Raw genomic sequence first — 20,597 nt, 5'->3', positions numbered from 1 at the left:
CAGGACGGCTGTCTTGTTCATCACGACTCCAGTTTGGGATTGGAGACGGAGGGCTCAGCTTGTTAACTGCACCGGCACCTGTAGGTCCTCCAGCAGCTACAACTGCAAGGGTTGAATGAAGTAGGGTCTCACAAGCTGGTAATTGTCAATGTCTAGCTTCAACCTCAATTACCGGCTAAATACCTTTTCTGTCTGGTATGGAGGGAAATGAGAACAGCCGGTGTCCCTACCCGGTTCCAAGCGCAGCTTATCAGAAATGCATTGATACTCAGGTCTCAAACGTTGCATTAATTGTAAAGCTCTCTTTTGGAGCTGTTAATTTTTTGGAAGCACAGCTGCCCGATATATCCTAGCAATAGACCAGATGTCTTGGTGATGGTGTGCCTTTTTTATTCGCTGTCTCTCCCTGTCTCATCCGAGGCCAAAATAGCCCAGTTACAACACCATTTTAGCTTTTCCTACCCCCTGGAGAATCACAGCGTCAGAGCAGCATCTACCAGAGGCAGGGCTCTCTTTGACTGAGTTGTGTTTCATCCTGATCGGATATTAACCTGCTTTTGAAAGTAAATGAATATGATTGAAATGTAGCCATAGCTTTTTAAGTGTGGTGGATCTATTTAACTTTGATCATATTTAATTGTGTTTTTTTGTCTTGAGTCCTGATAAAATCCTGATGAAATGCTTGGTACCAAACAGATATAGCCCATGTTTTAGAATAACGTGAAAACACGTTTTTTGGCATGCAAGGTATATCATAGAGGAGATCAATATATGTGATCAATATATAGGTTATACAGAACCAAGTAAACAGTGCCCATGCGGAGTTCTTTCCTGCGGGTAGTCAACAGCAAACAGAATCTATAAAGCCTGAAGTTGGCTTCTGCAGCTGAAAGAAATATTTTCCTTTTAATTACAGGCAAACATCTCCCTGTTGTTCTACTGCGATGTCATCCAAGTGTTGGATATGTGAAAGGTTTCTTTGTTAATTAAATTCACTCCCGTCTCAGTCAATATTCCTCGCTCTCTCTCCGAGGCTTCACAGGGAGGTTGGCTGCCGTCACAGTCTGCTTTTTAGATCACTCTGTATGACTTCATCTGAATCCTTTAAGACATTAACACCAGACACCAGACACAGAAGAAGAATTCAGACCAGGTGTGTCTGTTTCCCATGTCTTGTACATCTGAGCCTTCCACTCTGCACTGCACATCAGGATACTAAACCATGTGCTAACCTTGGGGTAACCTTGGGGCACATCACACTTCCACTCCAGACGCCCAATGCCATTTCTGTTGGTTAACTGTGTCTGCCCCGTTTGTTCATAGCAGACAGGAATTTATGGAAGAATGATGTATCCCAAAAATTATACAACTAAATGTGTGTGTTATTTTTTAGGAAACCACACGTGTGTGTGTGTGAAATATATGAAAGATATAGCTCAAAATGAAAGCTTGGAGCTATGACATTGGGCAATGTTATAAAATATTAAGGTAAGTTACCCAGCCTAAACACAGTCTGATGTATGACACATCTGAGCCACTTAAGCAAATGCCCCTTTCCCACTGGCCCTCCTCCAGCTACACAGAAACACAAACAGATGGACAGGTAGCTAGCACTGTGTTCCCGCTAACCAGGTTCCTGTCCTACTCACAAAAAGAGACCAAGGCCTTGTGTTTATCTAGTTTCTAAAGCAAAGAGGCAGTTATGGTTCACAATGAATCCTATTTGAATTCTATTTCCCATTAGCAGCAGCAGGAAGCTTGTGATGTACGGCAAGCTCTCGGTGTGGTAATGCCAAAAGCGATCATATCCCTGTGATCAGTTTCAGGAAAGAAAAAAACATGAAAATAAGCTTTGCATCTCCATTTGTGACGTACACCGAAATACCCGAGGGCTAGATGTAAGGCTAGGCTGTGACCCCAAGGGGTAAGACCATACCCTGAACGACAGCAGCTTATGGAATATAAATATGTACTCCTATTCCCTTTAGGGTCGATGCAATCAATGCACCCAAGGGGATGCGCTGTCACATTAAACACAGGACTGAGATGCATGGGGGAAATGAAGAGAGTGGAGTGGAGACTGGTCTGTGGTAATGTGCCGTCCCTGAGGGGAGGAGGACTGACAGGCAGGTGCCCTGATTTGAAGATCTTTGTCAGTCACGCAAGCTAACAGACCCATTGCTTTCACTAAAACACTTTTGCAGCAGAGAAATAAGCACATTACCCAAAAACATTGCCAAAGAAGCAAAACAGAACGGCATCTACCTCAGGCTTAAAGGTGACGGACAGAATTAGATTATAGTTTAGAAAACCAATAGTCTGGATATCTGTTTTTATCTAAAAATGACATTCTACAACATGCAATATAGTCACTATATGATATAGTCACTAAACAAAATAGTTCTGTGTACTATTTCACTTGTAAGATTGAGAAGCATTGAGAAGACATGACGTGCTATAGACTACGATTAATGTGAGCTCAATAAGCTATATTCATATCTTAATCCGGTGGCATTTTGTTCTGAGGGCTTTCCAAGCCATACGCGCACGCTGTTAAGCCCACGAGGAGAAGGAACACCCTACAGACTTGAGCACATCAGAGCTGATTGAAGCCCGCTGTGTTTCCTGATTACTACGTCGCTGATGACAGTGGCACGCCTCTTCCTGTGGCGTCCACCCTTTCACTGGCTGCACCTGAGCAGGGGCCCCGCCGTGCCCCGGAAACTGCCTCACAGGAACACAGAAACCTTTCTGCCTCCCTGCTCAGGAGCACATATGTCCGTCTGTTTGTTCGCGGGCCAGACTTGAGGGCAGCAGGGAAGACACCAGCATGGAGCTTGTGCTGTCTCAGGCTTTTGGCCTGGGCTTTCCAGAAGGCCGGAGACAGAGTGCTGCCTGTCCACCTGCCCCTAGCGAAGGCCTGCTGATGTCAGGAAAGGCCTTTGGTGCTCCAAGGACACCAGGCAGGGGTATTAAAACAGGGCCCTTATATTGTCACTACACGCCCTTGCTCTTGTACAACACACTGTAACCATAAATATACCTGTGAAATGACCATACCAAGTTCAACATATCTGTAAAATCAGTTGGTTTGTTCAGTATTGTCTAAAATGTCACTTTATCAGTCGGTATTACTACAGTTCTACCTGTAACTTTGATCACCATTCAGTTCATACTTTATCTATAACGTATTACAATACCACAATATTTGTGGTAATTGTTTGAATTTATAATTTTCAGCATCAGGCTGTTACACAAGCAGCTGCATCAACTTACATAGCTGATCCATCTTACAGCGTTAGGAGAAGTTCAGCTAGCTGAGGGTCCATTTATGCAGCTATATTGTTCCCACAGTATCATTTGACTGAGACATCTTTTTCCCATCACTGCAATGAGAGCATGAGTTATGAGGTATTGGACTTCAAGAGGCCAAAAGGCTACAATAAAAAAGCTCTTCGCCCACAGTAAATCTTGTTAAGTCTCACAAAGTTTGGTCAGTGTGTGGTTGATATCCATTCAAGTAAACATTTAGAAATGATCCTTTAAAAATGCATAATTTCTTTTAACCTTTAATCTGCCTGACCTAGAGAAAGCATCCACTGTTGACAAAGCGGCGATGTGAGATGAAGTTGCTTAAAGGCTTTGCATAGCGGGGTACCTCTGTAGTCTAGCAGCACCGCAAATCCCTGCAAACACATGATCATTGCTAATCCAGTTAGGGTAGAAGTAACCTTTTATTATTAGACATCCATTACGTTAATGGGATTCACACTGCCATGTTACCAAGCCCTATATTCAGATTTTGTTGTCAGCCAAGGAAGGTATTTGGGCTGATGGAGGTTGTATAATGCATTATACAAGACCTTAGTCACTTAACAGAATGAATACTCACAGATATGCACACTCACCAGTATGCCCCTAAAACTGTGTTTAACAAGCACTAATGCAAAATGATTGGAAGTAAATCATTGTAGCTGTTCATGGGGTCTGTAGTTATAAAAAGTGTACGTTAAACAGTTTAGTATGAGAGTGCAGTACCAAGTGCAGTATTAAGCTCTAGACGGGTATCTGAACATCAAATGGAACATTGAGCAGCTGGACACTCAAATCTGTTCATAATTCCAACTGGGTTATAAAGATTACATTTTTTTTATATCTTAATTGTATTTCATAATACTTTTTGTCTGCTGGAGTTATCTTTCCATTTCCATCAGCCAGCATGACTGCCTGTTTCAAAGAAATCTCATTTTCATGCAATTGTGAAAAGTTGCATTGTTACAGATAGGCCTCTAACCATTCATTTTCAAAGGCTGATACCTTTATATTTGATTGCTATTTTTACATAATTTTTATAGGTTTATCTAAAAGCATTATGCTGTTGAATAAAGCTTTTAGATCAGCCTTTTTTCCAAAAGTCTTCCATGGTCCCTTTATATCTTACTTAGTAAGTGTGGTATGAGTTCATCTCTGCTGAATTTCTAATAAGTACCATTGTTATACAGAAATTGTAATTTCATTTGAGCTCTGTATTGCTGCAGTTATATTGTAACTTATATTGTATCAGCACAACTGTGACTTGGCCCTGAGACCACAAGTCTATGCTAAAAATAGTATCACTGCTATGCGGATACACTATATAACAGTATGACCTTGAGCTGTTGCTTTTATACAGCTGTCTCATTTGTGTGTAAGTATTTAATAAATGCCAAGAGATAAAAGTTTATAACTCCTTCTCCCACAGTTATGTTACAGTATTTAGTCATGTCATCATGCCATGAAGGGAAAATAACATAAATCCAATTAAAGGAGTATCTAAACAACTTCACTGTATATTTCTAATTCTTGGTACTGCTCATTTTCTTGTTGCTTTTAGAGTGTAGAACACATCGCCCTACTGCTTTAAACCACAGGTAACATTTCACAGCCTGTAAACTATAAACTAATGTCTGACTATTCTAGATATTTGCCAGAAATACTTAAGCCCTGTTAGAAGCATGATATTAGCTGAATAGTTTGATGGGGGGGGGGGGGGAAGCGATTAATGAAAGCCCTGGTGATCATCTGAATTAATCTCTTTATCTCCCTCCACAACACAGGCAAAGAACTCTCGGCTGAATCTTGATTCTGGGCTTAATTTTGTAAGGATATGCTCAGATCCAGTGCTGTCATGTCACTATGTTGTGTTTGAAAGACAGCGCCGGAGATAAGATTGCTAAGGTCATCTGAATGAGGCCCACCAGAGCCAGATGGCCCTCTCCACATCAATGACAGTCCCCATGGAAGGGGTGGGTAGCCATCAGCTGTGGAGCTTTAAATATTAGACACAAAATCACCCATGCTGTCACCACACTTTAAATACACACAGGAAATACAAGATTTCACAATATTTTCAGACTGGGTATTTGGACCCTAGACTGATTGGGTACTTGGTTAATAAAATGTGTTGTTTTCCAATAGGTACAATTCTATAAGCAATACATGGAAGAACATTTTTTTTTTATGCAAAAGGTAATCTCAAGGGCATTTGCTGGCACTATGAAGCCATATAGTTATGTAGGTTCTAGTTAAGTTACGTAGCAGATACCTTTATCCAAGACAATTTACAAAACATATGTGAGCAGTGTTGAATGTTACCCCTATGACCCCGAGACCTCTATGAACTGCTGACATTCTGTAGGAATGCTTTTCTATACGAAGGCTTGAGATTTGTTCCAGTGTAAAGACAGAAACAGGACTCTGTTTAATGAATGTTGGCTTCTTAGTCCGACCCTTCTGTACTGTGTTCCTGCTAAAACAGGATTTAGAATGCAAAATGCCACGGCATTTGGCAGAGGTAGAGCACAAAAAGCAACTGGCACATGACAACAGTTTCAAGAGGAAAGCCTCTCAGGGGGACGGGCCTATATTCACACGGAGTTAAAATGTCACCATATTTAAGCTTGATACCAACGAAAGCTGTCCAGGGCTTTGTCTTGTCTGGATTATGGCACTTTCTTAACACGTGTGCAAGAAACTGCACAGATCGTTTGAATACCAAATGTCCAAACTGTGCCAGTCTCGGGCGGGAACCTTTTAGAACATGGGCTCTTTTCCCAGAGCGCGTTTTCCAGAGATACACCGTAAGATGTACCTTAACTTTTCAAGGTGTTTCCTAGAGCGTCCTTAATAAAGGTATACATTCCTTAAGAGATATTTTCATAAGGTTGGTCTGGACCACTGTTAGTTATTCAGATTTAATTATTGTTTTTAGATTTAATGAATGTTTTCAGATTTAATGAATGTTTTAGAGCCTAAAAATGTATTGTCAATGTTTTGGATGTATGCATCGACTGCAATGTAAGATATGGGTTGCAATACATGGTGTGATTTAAAAAAAAAAAAAAAAAAGAATAAACATCTGCATAAAACAAATGAGTTGTTCAATTTGAATCCCTTGCGATACAAATCATTTCTAGACTACAACCGTCCTTATTTGAGAACCTTTCAAATTTTGACTTAATTTCTTGTCGATGTTCTTTCTGATAAAGATTTCCTGCACTCCAATCTCACTCATGCACATCAAACATCCCATGCTCAAACCCATGTGAAAGACCAGAATTGATTCCAGAAACACGAATCCATCCTGTACATACAGAGGAAGGTTTCTCTGAGGGAAACTCTGAAGGGATGGTATAGGAAACACTCGTTGAAAGGTTTAGTATGGTATACCTTTCAAGTCCTCATAAAACGCTAAGACTGTAAGTGGGAAATACACCCCAGGTTTTATTAATTCAAGACAGAGAAAAGCGCAGTTTGTGAAAAGCGCAGACTGCCTCTGTGTAGTCAAACCTGTATTAATGTACTGAATTTGAATTCTAAAAGGAGAGCTAGGAGTTCATTGAAATTCTGAAAGGAAACCAAAGTTAATAATCCAAAATATTTAGTAAAGCATGTTTATCATATTTAGTTAGGCATTAGTTAGGAGAATATGCATTGTCTTTTCCCCCTGATGAGAACATTTTTGCTTTTCGTAATCACAAGATACACTATCAATTCTTGAGTGGGATTATTTCCGTAAAATCTGCAGGTGGATTTTGTTCGCGTTTTGTGTGTTTGAATGGAAAGCAGATGCAGTACGCTCTGCGTCTCATTCATACCGATCATCAAAATGCTCACAAAACACACACCATGCTGTGAGAAAAATCACCTATGGAAGAATGCCCACAGAGGCTGCTATGATCCAATCCGACATGTGGCTCCACAGATGCACACAGCAGCCGGGTGAAACCCCCTCCTGGTGAGCACAGAATGGCATAAATTGTAATGAAACAAGAAAGCCACATCATCGTATGGACAGAGATACGCAAGCTCAGATTGGAAGTCTTTGTGCAGGGTTTATTTTTGCGTGTGGTGTGCTTGCGTGTGTGTGCATAGGAAGCTCACCTCGTGTGTTTGGGCATGTTTCCATACATGCACAGGGTGCCCTTAGCGACACAATTAATAAATGCTTAATAAATGCTGTGCAGTGCAGCTATGGATTGCTTGTGGGTACATGTGCATGCAGGTCTATGTTCGTGTGTGTGTGTGTGTGTGTGTGTGTGTGTGTGTGTGTGTGTGTGTGTGTGTGTGTGTGTGTGTGTGTGTGTGTGTGTGTGTGTCTGTGTGTGTGTCTGTGTGTGTGTGTGTGTGTGTCAGCAGCTGTGACTCGATTGAGCTGCATGTATGCATGCACGGGTTATGTGTTAGTCATACTTATTCTGGTACGGTCTGTCCTACAACTCTGCATGCTCAAAAAGTGCCCCTGGGGTATTTGGTGGTGCACCTGAATTTTGTAATCATTCCACACACCTGCCGGCAATCTGCTGACAGGCTAATAGGGGCACACTAGCAGATTGTGTCCAAATTTCCATGGCTACTTATCAATTACTTTCTAAATGCTAGCAGCTCAGCAAATCCAACAAGCCAATTTCAGTAACACATCCTGTGAGTACCATCTTTTCCAAGCAATAAATGACTACAAGGCCAGAGATGCTATACGTAGTGTTGTTTATTCAATATTGTTTTTTCACGTATTTTTTCAGGACTGCCGATAGGGTGTTCCTGACATTGTCCTGAAGTGATTAGCGATCTGCAGTGGAACATTTTAGTTTTTTTTCTAGATTTTGCCAAATATCTTAAATAGCATGAACAGAAAACCTGTGGATTCAAAGGCACTTAAACTGGATACTATGTTGGTCCAGCAAGAAGCTATTAGTTTATGGCATTTCCTCTGACTATTATATACACATCATAAGGCAATTTGCACAAGACTGCTCTATGGAACACGAGACAACACACTTCACCATTGTACAAGCTACTTTCTAAACAAAAAACTAGTAGAAAGTGACTATTTCTTTGCAGCCCAGCCATGTCTTATGAAGCCATTATAAAGGCTTAGATAAAGAGGCTGATACTGCATTAGGCACCACACCCACCACAGGTCAACCACAGTGTCTCATGGGTAAAAGGAAATCATTTGCATGAAATGTTGGCACTGTCTTGGCTAACACTTGTTTGCATACTTCCTGGTCTTTCTCCACATTGGTTGTTTTACGTCGACTGTTGAATCACATCCTTCACTCCCGATTACTGTTCTATCCGCCTAATATACTGTAACACTAACACATCATGGCATGACATCACCATCCTTAAAGACTCCACTGCCTGTGTCCATGCACATGTGTAGTTTCCGAGGAGCTGGGAACCGACTGGAGTGTGTGTGTGTGTGTGTGTGTGTGTGTGTGTGTGTGTGTGTGTGTGTGTGTGTGTGTGTGTGTGTGTGTCTGTGTTTCTCTGTGTGCAGCTCCTCCAGAAACAGAGCTTTCCACATTGGCATTCACCCGGGTGCACCCTTCCTGTCATTCTGTCAACGCCGTCACCAAGATGCAGCTCAGCCAAGCAAGCATTCAGACAGACAGCCCTGGCAAATGGGAGCTATGGACTCCACCAACATAACAACACCCTCTCACCACCCTCTACCCAGCGCCACAGCAACCCCTCGCCGTGGCAACGACAAGACCTCAACACCCCGAAGGCCACACTGAAAGGAACAAACAAACAAGCGCTCAAACAAACATGTGTGCAGAAGCTACCAGACGCATGAGTATTAAGACATGAAGACATCCACCCTTAATTCGTTTTCCAACATCAAGGTTTTTTCATGGACACAAAGACATAACGATTTAATAGGCATAATTATTCTTGAGATAAGGCTATTGCCACAGCACAACACGCCTCAATGCATTTCCATTAAAACCAGCAATGTTTTCATTTATACAACACATTTAATAAAAATTGTCTTCCCTCCCAAAAACCTCTCTGGAAGAGCACAATATGCGTGGTTATATAACCAAGGCTGCTCAGAGTGAGAGCAACAGCCTTAGCCTTGGCTACTTTCTTTTCCTAACGACTCTCCTTTTGCTCTCTAAACATTTAGTTGAAGGGGAAAAAACGCAGCATAAGGCGGAGGCTATATGTTGCCAGTGGGGATTCCTGACCCTCATCATGAGATAAAGTTGAAGACCAAGTGGAAGTGGAGAATGTTGGCGGCTATGAATTCAGAACACTGCTTGGCATAATACATATCATCGAAAGGAGATAGCGTGCGTCTTGTACTGGAGGAAAACAAGTAGGCGAGGTGGATCTGTATTATCAGATGTGTGCCAATTTGCTGCTGAAGTCAGTATTGTCTCATTTGCAAAAAAAGAAAAAGTAATATCATAGGCTCTTCCAATGGGAAAAACAAAGATAAACTGCTGCTGCAGCCCTGCGAGAGGCTTTATCAGTTTTACTTGAGGACCACTGGTCACAAAATGTTCGCTCTCCAGGCATACCCCGGGGAAACTTATCGTAGCCAAGTGTCCCTGCAAACGACTGCAAAGTAAGGTGCGATATGCACTCCAAAGAACCCACTTCTGTCAGCCAAGATGAATCCAGACACAGAAAATGAAGAGAAAGAGATGAGATAAAAATAACCAAATCCATCCAGGTGTCATCAGGAGTGTAAGTAGGCCGATAAAGATTCAGATTGATGTACTGCTTCAGATTTATGTAGTCCTATACTAAAGAAGTGTCAATGTGAAATTTTGAAAACGTTGAGGGAATGGCAAAAAGGGACTACACAGGCATACAGAGGTGACATAAGAATAGGTAGGCAAGTGTCTTTGACCACACGGCAGGCAAGAATCTTTGGAAATATAACTTGATAGAAATAGAAATGCTGTTTTGGTCTGACTTTAATTGTGCATAATTCATGTTGGTTTGCCAGTGTGCCAAAACTTGTCAGTTTTTTGTGAACTAGTTTTTTATGACACTACACACTTGGCCTCTACATGGCATTTATGTTTTCGCACCCGAAATCTAAGAGACGAAATGCAAAAGATTTTTCAGTTCGCTGGCCTCAGTTTGAAAATCCAAGACCCACCTCATTAAAGGTACAGTGTGTACGATTTGGTGACATCTAGGAGTGAAGTTGCAGATTGCAACCAACTCCCTCATCCCTTTCCTCCCGAGCATGTAGGAGAATGCACAGTGCCAGTATGAGAATCAGCTGCCAGTAGCTACTTCCAAAATGATGTAATTGTCTACGACCGCATCGAGTAGCCATAATATGTCAAGTGATGAGGTTACTTTAGATAGATATTTAGAAATCGTATTTAGTTATTTAGTCTGTAAAACCATAGGTCATAGCTTTCATGTACTGTAAATTGTGAATTTTGGCTATGTTAGTTGTTTGGCTGACATGGGCTCCAAAGCTTTTTTGTTTAACGTTACACTTCCATTGGTAATATTTTTAAGCAGCTGTTTGCTTGTGCTAAATAATAAATATCATCCACCATTCGTCAAAATTTGGGTTCTCAAACGTCTCACAACACAAAATGGTCAGCCAGTACCAGCAACCACTAATTCCTCTTCTTCCCTCTTCTTTGTCTTTCAGCCATCGCCACCAAATTCAAGCCGCCACTTCAACATACCAATACGAAAGGTCCTCTCTAGAGCCAGTGTTGTCCATTCTGGGCTACTGTAGAAACATGGTGGTGAAACATGGCGGCCTAAGTTAACCAAAACACTAATAGGCCTCCCTAAACCCCACACATCTCACCTTTAAACAATATTGGTAGTGCTGGTTTGCCTTCCTGCACACTACCCCCTCAGCATGGCAACACATCCCTTTCTCTTTTAATGCAACCTCCCTACTAAAGGCAGCCACTTAAAAAACAACCAATTACTATTTCAAATGGTGACAAAAGGTGTGTCTTTGAATATAGTGACAATGAAACAGTAGGCTGGTTTGAAAGGACACATCTTTGAACTGTTGTTTGGCTAATTGGATGAGTTCTGCTTGTCTGTGGTGTGTGAGACCAGTGCATATCTCTTTCTAGGGGGTGCGCTATTCCAGAAAGTAAGTTGAGAAACTTACCTAAGTATATTGACAGAAAATATTGAAAAGGGATTTTGCAGTGTTTTGTATTCCACTGACCAATGTCAGTTACTATGTGAACTATGGGCGACATGCTTGGTGGCAGTTTTACTTTGAGGTAAACCTCAGTTGTCATCTTGAAAAACACCAGCCAGTGATGTTTCCAACACGAAACTCCTGGATAATGCACCATTCAAAATGTAAGGTCAATTTAGCCCAACAGTAGTGCTCAGGAGAAGATGGTTGGACTCTGATCAGTCATTATGTCCTTTGACATGCACTGTGCTATAATGGGGAATGGTCAGGTTTTATTTGTGTATTTTATTTATATATGTATTGATTTATTCATTTGTACAATATGTGCATCTTATTCTTCTACTCACTCTGTTCTACTGACATATTTGTTTTATTTGATTGTGTTTTGCTCTCGGGGCTGTGAAACACAGACTACAGTCTGACTCAATACATTTAACATTATAGGGCCAAAATTGTTGAGAAATTGATCTATGATATTACGACTATTATTCATTAGATTAGGTCAACAGTTTGACTATGTTGAATAAGTGGATATGGTCTTTCAAGGAATTCACGCTAGCATATTGATGATTCTTCATGAATCGGTCTACACGACACAAACAAGGGATCAATAGTCTATTTCCAATTAAGTGAAATAAAGGCCGCTTCTACACTTTTTGTCACTCACATCCATAGAGAATGCTATTATCAGCATTCGACCGATGCTGGCTATTAAGGTTCAACTTGAAGGCAGTTCGGTTGGGAACAATGTACTTCATTGTGTGTTCAGAGCTGAGTGAACCCAATCGGCAAAAACCTCTTCAGTTGTTCTGGAATCAATAACTCTGCATACATAGCTTCGAAAGTCTGCCAACTCAGCGTTCAGGTTGGAGTTTGGAGTTTGTTAAACCAGAGAAATGAATACAACTGTATGGGAGTGGCCTTTGGGCTCAAACTAATTAATCATTTCTGGTCCAGGTATTTTGGATTGGTAGTACAATAAAGATGTTAAATGTAGAGGCACAACTTCTATACCAGAGAATGGGAGTTATGTCAAGGACAAACTGTGCAGGTGACAATAATAATTTCAAAGTAAAACAGTGATGGTTCCATGTTTTTTTTAGACAAAGCATACAGCAGCATTGTAACCCTCTCACATGCATGCATAGTCAGATCGAGAACAAGAGGAGAAGTTGGAGGGAGAAAGAGAGAGAGAGAGAGATAAAGAGAGAAAGAGAGAGATGAATTACCCCAGCAGCAATGACCGTAGAGGTGAACCACAGTTCATGTGCACCCCAGAAAAGCAGTCATAACCTCAGCACGGTCAAAGTCAACCATCGGTCCATTTCGATCACTTCAGCCAGAGGAGTCATCCTAGCAGTGCATGGAAAGAAAGAAGCCTCGCAGGCTGCACTGGCTTTGTTTTCATGGTTTTATGGAGACTTTTTAAAGTGTATTATTTATGAATTTCGCCTTTGTTCATGCCCAACCCAATTTCTCCTCTCCTCTCTTTAATCTCCCTAATCAGTGGTGAGTTACTCCTGTGAGCGTTTCGCCTCCTACCATGGGGGACCAATTATGGCCCATTAGAGAGGGAACAAGACAACGGCTGGTGGAGGCATGTGCAGAAATCGGGAGAAAAAGACACGATCACAATTTAGATAGCAGGATGTGATCAAGTGCTCAGGAGCGAGGCAGAAGCCAAGGGTTGTATTGCGATGCAATCTCATATTTAAATTAAGCACCGCTTCCAGTGTATTCCCTGTCATTGTTAGCGTTAGCACAGTTAATACTATAGCATACAATCATGCCACAGCCAAATGTAATTCATTTATTGACTCCTCTTCTTCTACTGTTACTTCTAATGAAACATCTTCAGGTATTTAATACATGTAGTAAGACCCATCAGTAATGCTTTTCATGGCTACTTTGAACTTTCATTTTTATGGCGTTCTAAAATAATGGCGTGCTACTGGTTAATGTGGATGGGTGCTTTGTGACACTAGGTGCCAAGTTAGGTTTTCCCATGACGTGTTCCCCTTTTGAGCTCAGTCAGGCTGTGTTTTTGTAATCCAGTCACAAGTGGGTGTACGTGACTCTAATATTGTGGGACTTGCTCACTCACAGTAAAACACTGCATCGTCCTTCCAAAGAAGTGCCATGTCATTGTCAATGTCATTAAGTGTCACCCTCAATTTGAAAAAAAAGGCACTTAGGTTCCAAGGGGCCTAGATTGAGGCTGATGGCTTGATTGATGGTAGAATAAAAATAACTAACAGCTAGGCCATGTATTCACATGCCCCTCCGGCCTCTAACCCCTCCCCCCCCCCCCCCCCCCCCCCACACACACACAGATGCACATTGAAACACACACAGAGAGAGAGACACAGTCAGGTTGCCAGGGTTGCAGAGAAAAGGTCTGTGAGTGACAGGCACCGGATTTCCTCTTGAGGGAAAGTCAAGGTTATTTTCATAAAAAATAAACTGCCAATAAGACAAAGGAACAATGGGTCAATACAAATCCTGATTGTGGGGTAATCTCTGAACAATGTCCTCAGATGAGGGGCGAAATGCAACTGCTCTTTTGTTTTCCAAAGGATTTTCTGCATCTTCTATGTAAAAAATCTCGTAAATTAACTTGAAGTAATAACAACATGCATTTACATCACTCTCCATTGAGATTGTGCTGAATGCATCACTCCGAGACATAATATGCTGTTATGTTATGTAGATATAGTGTCTGTGTTCTGCGTTGTGCTTCATTTCACCTGTAAAGAATACACCGTGGGGGAAAAAGAAACATACGAATATATGACACGCTCTTCCATGCATACGTACAAAGAGGATAGTGTACGTATAGTGTAAGATAGTGTAAGCAACTCCGACACCTCAGATCAAAATTCGTGGCATTTCCAGCGTGTCTAGGGTAGATATTAAGTTCATGCGGTAGTCCGCTACGTGCTAGTTGCAATTCCTACCACATTTTGTTTTTCTTAGATTTTTCTTCTGTGTTACATGGTCTCTACCTGAAGGACTCCAGGCTAACAGCAGGGCAACTGTTAAAAGCAACTCATTGACAAAGGAGACTGGCAGAGGTGGTCATGAATTGTGCAGACAGTACAATAGTGCAGCCATAAACGAAAGCACAACTCATCGTAATTCATCAACTTCCACCTCGAACAAGAAACTACAAAAGGCGGAGGAAGGAAAACACTGAACACCAGACGACTGTAAAACAGCACTGCCTGACTGACTCCTGCTGCGCTGGTGTGATGGGCAGCCCAGGGTGTGGAGAAGACCACCTAGGACTCCTTGACTGCAGGGGATGCTAGGAAATATGATGGCGGTGGAAACGATTTTGCAGCGAAACACTGGGTCCCTTGACGAAAGTGCATTGGCATTAGCATACCACAGGATTTCTGAGCACTGCTGCTGCCAATCAAGTCCAGCCATCTGCAAATGGATTATTTCAGCTTGAATATTTTCTCATGTCATAATTTTAGAAACATTTTCCACGAATGGGTTTACGGCCGAGATGGAAGGCTTTTTTTTTGTGGAGAGACACTCTGTCCCCACATCTTAGTCCAGTTGAGCATTTGAGGACAGAGATGGAACACACTATTCAGAGCTGAGCTCCAAAACCAGCCAATTTCACACCACCATTGGAACGAGAAGAGCAGCTATCACGACAGGCCAATGTCTGTGGACAAACTTCAGTTACCTAGCAGAGTCCACTATATGACTCTGGGTATGAGCTCATGTGAGGCATGATTAGGTCAGAGTTTCATTCAGGTTTTTCATTTGTTGCCACGGTTATGGCATGTTGGGTTGATCACTACAGTACATGGAATGACTGAAGACTTTTCTAGTTCATTTCAAAGAGCTGTGATCATGTGATCTAATGTTTGTGTGGCTAAAATGGCACCATTCTTGTGCCAGGTTGATTCACAGCGGTTGGATGACATAAACACTACGCACTTGAAAATAATTAAAAGTTACTTTGTGCCTTGGCAACACAGTCAAATAAATGTTTCACACGAATCTCAAATCCATTTCACACAGTGGTTTCCAAGGGTTTAACATTGAGGGGAGGGTTGCCTTTTAAGCGGTTTCCTTTCACTCGGCGGGAGCCCATTTGATGTGTGGCACTAACATCCCCTCTCAAAGAGCATTCCTCAAATCTCTTTCACCCACAGATCCCCTATGTTCTTTTACTTCTTTTCAGTATTAGTCCCTGTGGAATATTTATTTACTGGACCTTTAAAATCCTATTACTCCATTTATTATTCTGTGCCGCAAACAGAGCCCAATCCCACAACCTCTATAATGTATATTGATCTGCCTTTACGGCCTCTGCCATAATATCAGGTTGTCTGTTGTGCAAGGTTCTCACTCGTATTTCAGCATCATCAACAGAGTGAAATGAGAAATGGAAGTGTTCCCAAGCGTACAGTTCAATTTCCCCATGCAATGTGAGGAGCATTGTGGGATGCAATCATCAATGAGGTATCTGGGACTATTAGCAGAAGATATTAAAGGAACTGTTAGAGTTAATGCAAATATTGGCATTTTCGTGATGTGGCCATGAATTGTCGTTCGGAAAACAAATTCTAATATCTTGTGATTGGATTCATACTATCTGAACAACCCAAGGTTCGGTTGATTGTAATCCTCTTGGAGGTTGTCATGTAGCCACTGTAGTTGCTATGGTACACTGATCACAATGTGCCCGGCGAATTTAAATTATTCAGTCTTGAAGCCCGAAAGACTAGAGGACAGAGACATAACAGAATTTGGCAGGACAGTGGCTTTGAAATGAGCTCGGTGTGGTTAAAATGTAGTTGTTGAACACGACATAGATGCTTCTGTAGAACTTTCATAATGTCAAGAGACTTTATTGCTGGTGTTTTATTTGGCTGACTGAACCATACTAAAGGTGGTCTGTCACAGAATCAGTTTCATTCATACATGGAGATGAAATATTTGTATCGGCATGAAGTCTTTTAAAACAAGCTGTGTGCCGTTGTTTTAACAAGTACAATAAACTATTCATTTCTAATTTTGTACAGTTTGTGAAAGTAAATTAATTGTTCAAAAAATGTAGAAAATATACTTTTAACTTATAATACTTTTTTTTTAAACTAAAATATCAAAAACATTTAAAAATCTGTTACAGACATTTATGGTGCGATAAATTCTACCTGCAATAAAGAGATGACTCCAGGCACAACTACTAGCCCAGAAGTCTGCCTTCTACAGCACTGGCACATCAAGAGGTCTGTCAGAAGTGCGGTTTTCTATTTTCCCTTCACTTGACCCCCTGGAGATTCGCTTGCCCAAGTCGCACTCCGTGGAGCAGGTGAGCTTTAGTGCGAAAAATCACCTCCACCAGCTCTTCTGAAAGAAGCAGAGACAGGAGCCGGGCTCCCTGCTCTCTGGAGGGTTCATCCCCCTCCTTGGCAAGGCTCTTATCTGCGCTCGCATATCTGGCTTAGACTGCTAACCTCGGCATCAGGGGAAATAAACATGCCAAATGGGGCATCTTTGCTTCAGACTCATCATGGGCTGTAAGCAGTGGATCATTAGCAGAATGTACACAGAAGCAAAGCAGCACCTATCTGGGTTAAGCTTTCAAACTGCACACCAAGTAAGAAAGTCAACAAAAAGCAGAAAAGTTAATTGTTTTGTTAATTGTTTCTTTTGGGAATATTTCCCATGTACGATTTTTTGGGCTGGAGTATTTTGCATCTCAGTGTTTGGTCGAAGAGGAGGTTCATGAGTCAAACTAATGGTGACGGGCAAAAATCAGCCCGAATCATGACAAGCAAAACAATACAACACAGGGGAGTAAGGTCAACTAATGTTGGTTAGTCAACACAGGGGAGTAAGGTGAACTAATGTTAGTAAGGTGAACTAATGTTAGTTAGTCAACACAGGGGGGGGGTAAGGTAAACTAATGTTAGTTAGTCTAAGCCTTCTCCTAATAGGAGGGTTTATTTAAAGCTGTTCAGACCAAATGAGATATTTCAGCATTTCACCGTAAAGCACTGCTCCCAAATCATTCTTCACACAAAGGCTAAATTGAATACCTTATCATATTTTGGAGGCCTCAGTGAATAGACTTTACCAAGAATTTCCAAGCTATTAAAATATGAGACTCTGTGTCAGTGATTGACTCTCTGGAATGACAGACCTTTGCTGCACATTACCCCTAACACAGAGGCAAGCCCTTATCACTGTATAATAAGACACCAGCATTCTGAGCAATATATTTACATTTCATGAAAATAGTCTGTGTTTGCAGTCATGCTTCACATTTCTATTCATACAAAAAAATCTTCTTCAAAGAAGATGTCAACACCAGTTTGACCAAGCTTTCTGATACCACAGTGACACATCAAGCCAAGCCACAATATCAAAGTTCACATCTTTGGAACTAACAAGTGCATCAACGAGACAGCTTAAGTCAACTTAAAACATATGAATACAAATGTTTACATTAAAAAATGTATACTTTAGTGCCCATGCATCAGCATAGGCATACCCTACAATTGCTCCCTAAACACTGATCCTTGTTTATAGTAAACAGTGTGTACAACACTGATAGATTTATTGATTGGTCTCGCAGATCAAACGGGTTCCATCATCTCAAGTCACTAATTATTCACCCAGAGCCCAGCTAAAGACCCAGGTTGCTTGTAACACGAAGAGCAGAAGTTAAACTCAGGATGTTTACTGTGTGCTTAACATAGTTGTCACGGTGATGGAGACGCATCTGTCATTCACACACATCACTTTGGTCAGTGCCTGTCAGCAAGAATTACATGAACTCAGTTTTAATGGCCATGTGTCAGATGGCCAGATGTGTATAGACTGGCAACTCAAACAGCTCATTTTCACATCATTTTTATAGGTGAATAATATACTGCCTACTTTAATTACCATGGAGCAGGTGGTCTTTTTACAGTAGTGTTTCCGGTTTCTGAGCCACCTAAATGAGATGCAGATGATAGAAGGGACGATAAAGTTTGGATGACTTTACCGATAAAAACACAATATAGGTACATATTTGTAAATCAAGACCAATCCCATTAGTCCACTTTGTTGCCATGTTTATGCCTGTGTGGGTGTATGTATGTGTGTGTTTGTGTGTATGTGTGTGGGTGTATGTGAGTGTGTGTCTGTGTGTGTGCGTGTTTATAAGTGTGATAATACAGCCCAATATACCCAACTGCGTGTCTCTTTGTAGAAGCCCATATTTGTATGAAAAGTTTTTATGGTTTTAGTCATTTCAAATTATGGTTGAATGTCACCACACATCAAACAAAGCCATCTGTTCATTAGAGAGACAACGATAAATAGAGAATGCATTCATTCAATAGGGACACCACACTTTAAAATGACCAAAACAGCCTAAGTGTCAGATAGTTCTCCTTGAAGATCTTTCAGACATCTTCACTATATTCCACCACAAACTGACCTATTTCAATCTAAACCCTAAAGACATGTACCTAAAACAACTTATTTTAGTGGCACTATAAATATACAGTAAGCTAACAGTAAGTAGGCATGCTTCATGGGTCTCTTCTGTCTCCTTCATGATTATTCCAGTAGCTGTCCTCAAACTGCAATCATGTGCCTAGCTGTGCATGTGTGTGGATGAGACAGAGCAGGTGTGGAGTTCTGTGGGAAGGCTGGTGGGAGGGTGGCTTTGTTTGGTGTGCATCCAAGCCGCTTCCTCTGCATGGAATTACCATTGAGAAGACTATCTTGTTATAGGCAATAACTGTGACCAACGAGAAATGTAATATTTCCCATTGCCTTCAACCTTATGGAAAAGAAGAATCTGCAATCTGTGAAAGTGCCGTCACCGAAATGATGTTTTGTAAAGCAGAAAGTGGTGAGATTTTATCAATGGTTTAATTAATCATTAATCCTTCAGTACTCCCCCTGCCGTGCATGACTCCTCCTTTTCTGCCCTTTCTCTCTTCTTTTCTCATCCTCAGAATTCTTCCGCAGCATTATTCTACACACACACACACACACACACATACACACACACATACACACACTCTCTTTCTCTCTTTCCCCTCCCTCTCCCTCTCTCTCTCTCTCTTTCTCTCAAACATACACACACACACACATAAATAATCTCCAGCATTGCAACACAGTCAAACAAAAAACCCCAGCCGAGGAAAACTTGCTCTTTTTCAGGAACCTTCTCTCAACTCCCATTGAGTCCAAACCTCTGAAACATTTCAGTCCATTAATCACCTTGACTGAACAAGGGACACCTCTTCAGTGAAGCAACATGGAGCATAGACACAGGAGTACAGCAAGAGGAAAGTTGAGGGGATAAGCCCTCTTTTCCTCCCTCCGTCTCCATCTCCTCTCCACTGACAGCAAGCCCGGCACACACAGATATCTACCAGAGACAACAGCTAAAGCCAGCCAACAGGACTGAACACAGACACAGATTCATATCAGACATTAGCCAAGGAACGCATTTGCGCCGGTTTACCCTTAAAAGAGAGACTGTAATCAAAGAGAAATCACTGCGCTTTTCTCCTCCTTACCTGGTATTGAGGCTAAAAGCAGGACAGAGAAGCAGCAGGCAAACAGCTTGGATGAATTTCATAGCTTTGTCTTGCTCTCGTGCTCGCCGCGTCTCGCTCTCTCTCTCTTAGCCCTCTCGACTGCACGCTTTTCCTCTCTCTGGCTGTTGGCTCGCTCGCTCTCTCTCTCGCCTGCTCTGTTGCTCTCTCACTAGCGCACACGCACGCCCCCGAAGACACACGCGCACACACACACACTCTCGCTCTCTCTCTCTCTCTCTCTCTCTCTCTCTTTCTCTCTCCCTTGCTCGTAGTGGCGGACAGATGCAACACAGTGAGCTGCGCGAGAGGGAGGTTCTTTGGCTTTAAATAACAGGCCAGGAGACGGACAGACTTATTAATGGGCAGAAACAGGAGCGGCAGGGATCCAAGGAGAGCAGCGGTGGATGATTTGAGATGGCGATGTGATGTCAGCACCAATTCAGCCACTGGCTCTCAGGCTTTTTTCTCCCCCCTTGTGTTGTGTGATGAATTTCTGGTAATGCATTCTCCCATGATATCAATCAGGCAGCGTTATTACCAGCAGCATG

General features: G+C 41.8%; 1 protein-coding gene across 1 annotated transcript in view; it reads right to left on the bottom strand.

Annotated features, from left to right (window-relative positions):
* luzp2 (leucine zipper protein 2) overlaps positions 1-20,245 on the bottom strand; it is a 76,017-nt gene extending 55,772 nt beyond the window's left edge. Inside the window, exon 1 of the mRNA XM_031569693.2 lies at positions 20,029-20,245. Coding sequence (XP_031425553.1) covers positions 20,029-20,090 — 62 coding nt within the window. The 5' untranslated portion in view covers positions 20,091-20,245. The remainder of the gene's footprint in view (positions 1-20,028) is intronic.
* Positions 20,246-20,597: the final 352 nt, after the last annotated feature.

This window comes from Clupea harengus, chromosome 6 (assembly GCF_900700415.2).
Source record: "Clupea harengus chromosome 6, Ch_v2.0.2, whole genome shotgun sequence".
Taxonomy (NCBI): domain Eukaryota; kingdom Metazoa; phylum Chordata; class Actinopteri; order Clupeiformes; family Clupeidae; genus Clupea; species Clupea harengus.
This window is presented reverse-complemented; position numbering and strand designations above follow the sequence as displayed.